The sequence below is a fragment of the Sinohyriopsis cumingii genome, chromosome 7 (genome assembly GCF_028554795.1).
Source record: "Sinohyriopsis cumingii isolate HCF-2022 chromosome 7, ASM2855479v2, whole genome shotgun sequence".
Lineage (NCBI taxonomy): Eukaryota > Metazoa > Mollusca > Bivalvia > Unionida > Unionidae > Sinohyriopsis > Sinohyriopsis cumingii.
In genome coordinates this window covers 64,312,426-64,317,176 of record NC_142967.1, presented here as the reverse complement: position 1 = coordinate 64,317,176, position 4,751 = coordinate 64,312,426, and the positions used below count along the sequence as shown (strand labels likewise).

Genomic DNA, 4,751 nt, shown 5'->3' with positions numbered 1-4,751 from the left:
ATTTCCATCATATGCAATAAAAATAATATAACAGTAACGACAACATTTTCGTATCAGTGCATATTTAAGTGTGCATAAAGGAGCTTGATTATTAGAATCGATGAAAATATTAATTAAAATATGATATTGCGTGTGATAACAATATGCGGGCGAATATGATGATATCATAAATGATGAATAGACAAAGTTGCAGGTGCTACAGCTTTGGGGATTAATTCACAGCATATATAAGTTTGCCTCACCAGCATAAGCTAGTCAGCAGATTATCATATAACTCTACTGCGACCCGCTTTCGCTGTCTACACGAGGTTGGTGCTACTTACTGTTGAGACATGGTTGGGAAAATAATGATAGCATTATTGCTGATGTCCGGCTTTCAAGTTGGTATGTACACTAAACTTGTTGTTAGCTTCTTTCTGAGCATCATCGTATGAGCTAGTTATTAAGCAAATTTGCTGAAATAAATGATCATGAAGCCTGTTTAAAGCTGTTATTCTGAAAACTAAGTAGAATTTCTAGAAAGCATTGCTTCCTGCATTTATGGCTCTGTGAAATGCATAGAAAAAACTGTTGCGCAGCCATCTACACGAGAAGGCACATAACTCATGATTCGTCTGTACACAGGATTCAAGGCCAAGGAGAAGGAGTTATTTTGCCAATGATTTGGGTTTATGTTAGAAAAATAAAATAATGCTTATTGATGTGGTTAAAACATAGAATCAGCTAAATTAACAGAGTTGTAAGTTTTACTTTGATGGTTGTATTCTTGCAAACGTCCTCAGTATTTCCGGTTATCAATGACATGTATAGCGTCATCAGTTCTGAATTGTACTTTAAAGACCCAACCAAAATGTTTACATTATGTGTTGGTCTAACACAATATATTAGTTTTGAAAGCTTTCTGGAAAAATGGACATTTGTACAACCAAGTGTATGCCTCTTATATATTAGCTACCGGTTTTAGTAACATCTATGTAAGTTTTAGAGTTAAATTTGTATTGCCTACATGAAATCTAGCAATCGATCCTGGAGTACGCGTTCGCATGTAAGCGGTCGCAAAATATGATTTTATGAACGCATTTCGAATAATATAAATGATCAAGCAATATTTGAAACAATAACTACATTCGATTACAAGAAAACAAACAAACAACATAGTTAATCGCACAATGATTGTCTGGATATATGTGCACTATCGAGATGAAAAGGGACGAAACATGGCACATATGCATGACGTTACGATATTATAACCATTTATTTTTGTACAATGACTGTATTTTTATTCACATCAGCACCTAAGTGCGCTATGTAGATATTTGCTATGAAATGGTCAGAGAATAGTACGAACAACATGAATGTTTACACTTTCAATATTTGTATTAACTACTTTTGCCACAAATCTAATTGCTAAACAACAATCGCTGAAAGTAGTAAATTAAGTCACCGTTTTCTTCGATGTTTAATTCTATCACGGAATGAAGAATATCCATAATTAAGAGTACTAACGTCATATATGTGTGAAGTTAAAGACTTGTTACTATTTGTCTACAGCAGCATCTCACGAACCTGTGTAGTTCCGCGGCCTCTGTGGTAACTAACCGTGAGACAGCTTTATGTTTTTATTGAAACCTGAATGGCAAATGCAAGTTTTATACATTGCACCTTAACAATATAGTTGTATGTTTTATTAAAGTTGGTCCTAAATATGTATTATTTTTAGCTGTGACGCAAGTCACTGAGGACGACAAGAATGTGATTGCCAGTGTACATGACAGATACAGATCCTCGGTCCAATCCTCCAATATGATGAAAATGGTAGTAAACTTTATCTTCCTTGTCATGTGTCTCTCTGTCTTCCTGTATCTTTCTCTATACACGTTTCTTGTTAATATTTATTTATGGACACCAAAAGTAAGAAATTGTAACCTCAGTGACTAGTAAAATCATACTTTGATCAAGCAAATGTAAGAAATATTTTAGATAAAACATTTATTCTAACAAAATGTGCTTTTTTTAAAATTTGAAACATGTATATGCTGGCCTAACCGGTTGACTACTAAAGGAGCGAAAAGTGTTACGGTTCTATTTTGGTTCAATATATTGCAAGAAATCAAGAGGTAAAACAAACAACATTATAACTGTAAAACGCCAACATCTACAGTGCCGGTATTGAATTGAATTTCAAAACATATAAATCATAAAATAGTTGAAGATGGTAAAAGCTTTCAGTAATTTTATTTTAAAAATTCGGTATCTAAGAACAACTATTGCAATTGTATGCTTTTATGAATGGTGTCATGTGTTGCAGAGATATCACGACGGTATCGCCGCCAAGGCACAGAGTCATGCCGATAATTGTGTTTTTCAACATGACACAACTGCAGATCGAGCATTGTCGGGTAAATAAATTTATTTATTCTCTAAACTGACAGCTTGTGAAACTCCCATTTTAACATGCTCATCGTGGGTTCTCTACCAAGCGTTTTTTCATTTTGCTTTCTGTTTTCATTGTTAAATGTCGAAATGAAAAACAATCCACTTTCTAGTAACGACAACGGAAAGAAAGCAAATATATTTATGTTGTTCCAGTTATATAAATCTTGTTCGATAATCTTTATTTAAGAATTACCCGGGGTATCTGTTGGTCAGAATATGGCATACACTACAAGAGGAAAAGACTGGCAATATATTATCAATTTATGGGCATCTGAAAAGCAAAATTTCAAGCTCGGTGTCGGCTCTACAAATGGATCGGCAGTGGGTCACTATACGCAGGTAAGGGAATTCAATATTAATACTTTTATTTTAATCGACCCATTGTTGAGAATACTACAGATGACAGAACCAATCTTATAAAATAATCAAGTGCGTTTATACGGAGTTGCCCATACATTGTAACGATTATATCACTGACACATATAAATATAAAAGTATATTAAATGTAGGTGTCCATACGTAACAACAATAATAAATGTATATTCCGACTGATTTAAAGAAAGGAAACAAAAAGTCAGATTTGAGGTAAGATGCTGCTTTTAATTTCCTGTTAGTTTGGTTTTGTGAAAAGAGCCTAGCACCGATAAAGAAAAATGAAGTTTCATCCAATGTTCACAGCTGGTTTTTTTGTCTAAGTTGTCCAGATTTTTTCCACATATTTTAACCAACTGCCTTGATGCATATTGGTTCAAACTTCATGCTCATAACATAACATAAATAATCATCCGTTAGAAAATATCAAACATTAAAGCGTTGTAGGTGCGTCCGTAGATAATAATTTATTATGGAATGACCATATTGATAAGCTTTGCAAAACACTGTCATCCACCAATTGCCCTACTCAGCAGAATCAAGAAATATTCTCCTATCTGTACTACAAGACATATATTCTTCCAATAATGGATTATTGTTCAGATGTATTGGATAGCTGTTCTAAATCTGAGTTTTATAGGATTTATAAACTTCAGAAACGAGCAGCACGCGTACTTTTAGATGTATATATTGATCATCCCTCAAAAGCATCATTTACAGAACTCAAATGGTTCACATATATGACAGAAGAGACGTTCACAAGGCAGGTCTTTTATATAAACTTTTACATGGAACTGCAAAAGAGAATCTTCAGGACTTATTCAGGCCTTTTTCCATTCAATACCAGTTGAGATTAATATCATATGGAAACCTTCTAGCTCCAAAACCATGAACAGAGCATTTTAAAATGATCTTCCAATATTCTGGTCCAGTTCTGTGGAACGAGCTTCCACTACATGTAAAATCTGCTGAAAACATTAAATTATTTAAGAAGAGATATCATGAGCATGTAAGTGTTTCTAATAGACAATGGAATTTAGTATTTTAATACTAATCATGCTAAAATAAAGCGAAATCATTGCTATTTTTAAATAATGTGCATTGTTTTGCTGTCCTTAAGAGGGCCTCAAGGGAGAATAATCCTTGACTAATGAGTTAACCTCTATGAATAAATAAATAAATAAATAAATAAATAAATTATTATTATTATTATTATTATTACACAACAGCGAAGTCGTGCAAACATCATGAAGTAGTATGGTGATCTTAGAAAATTAGTCCGAGTTTCTTATGACCCTTGTCGCCCCATTTTTGATATTTGGATATTTATGTTGGGGTGTAGGGTGAGAGTCCATTACCTATCGAAAAGTTTGGTGTCGGCTTGAGGTAGCTGCTTACTAGCTAGCCCTGCAAATTTGAACGACCTTTCATCGAGATATACCTGCATGAATTCGATAGTTTATGCTATATTTTGTCAGAAATTGTGATCATAGCATTCGTTCTGTCTTTAATCCGCGGACAGACGAAACGAAAGTACATCGATGCTAAAAGTTAACCTGAATCTGGCCACTTGCATTCCTAGTCACGCGACTGCACAACTCTAACAGCCTACATGTTATTGACATCGGAAGTCATACAGTCACGTGAGATCAACAAAACACAATTTCCAGTATTGCTCTAGGAAAACAAATCGAACAAATAAATGAAAGTCACGTAATTGATATGGAAAAATGAAAAGAAATATAAACTTCCCAAAATATTTATCGTGAAAACAACGACAGAAAATCTATAAATTTTGCAGTAATTTGAAAAAAGCATATTCTTCACGCAGCGAACACATGTCAATGTGGTAGCCACGGGACACCAACAAAAGCATCGCTGACATGTGCTCGGTACGTCTTGAAAATGGTCTTCGCCACCCTGCTGCGATACTGACAGGTTTC

At 34.3% G+C, this 4,751-nt stretch overlaps 1 protein-coding gene across 1 annotated transcript; it reads left to right on the top strand.

The window, feature by feature from the left end:
* The first annotated feature begins 332 nt into the window (after window positions 1-332).
* On the top strand, window positions 333-3,700 carry LOC149795400 (cysteine-rich venom protein-like). The gene is made up of 5 exons (XM_089963792.1): window positions 333-384; window positions 1,694-1,815; window positions 2,309-2,399; window positions 2,624-2,775; window positions 3,656-3,700. The coding sequence occupies exons 1-5, from the start codon at window positions 333-335 to the stop codon at window positions 3,698-3,700; spliced, it is 462 nt and encodes a 153-aa protein (XP_089819918.1).
* Window positions 3,701-4,751: the final 1,051 nt, after the last annotated feature.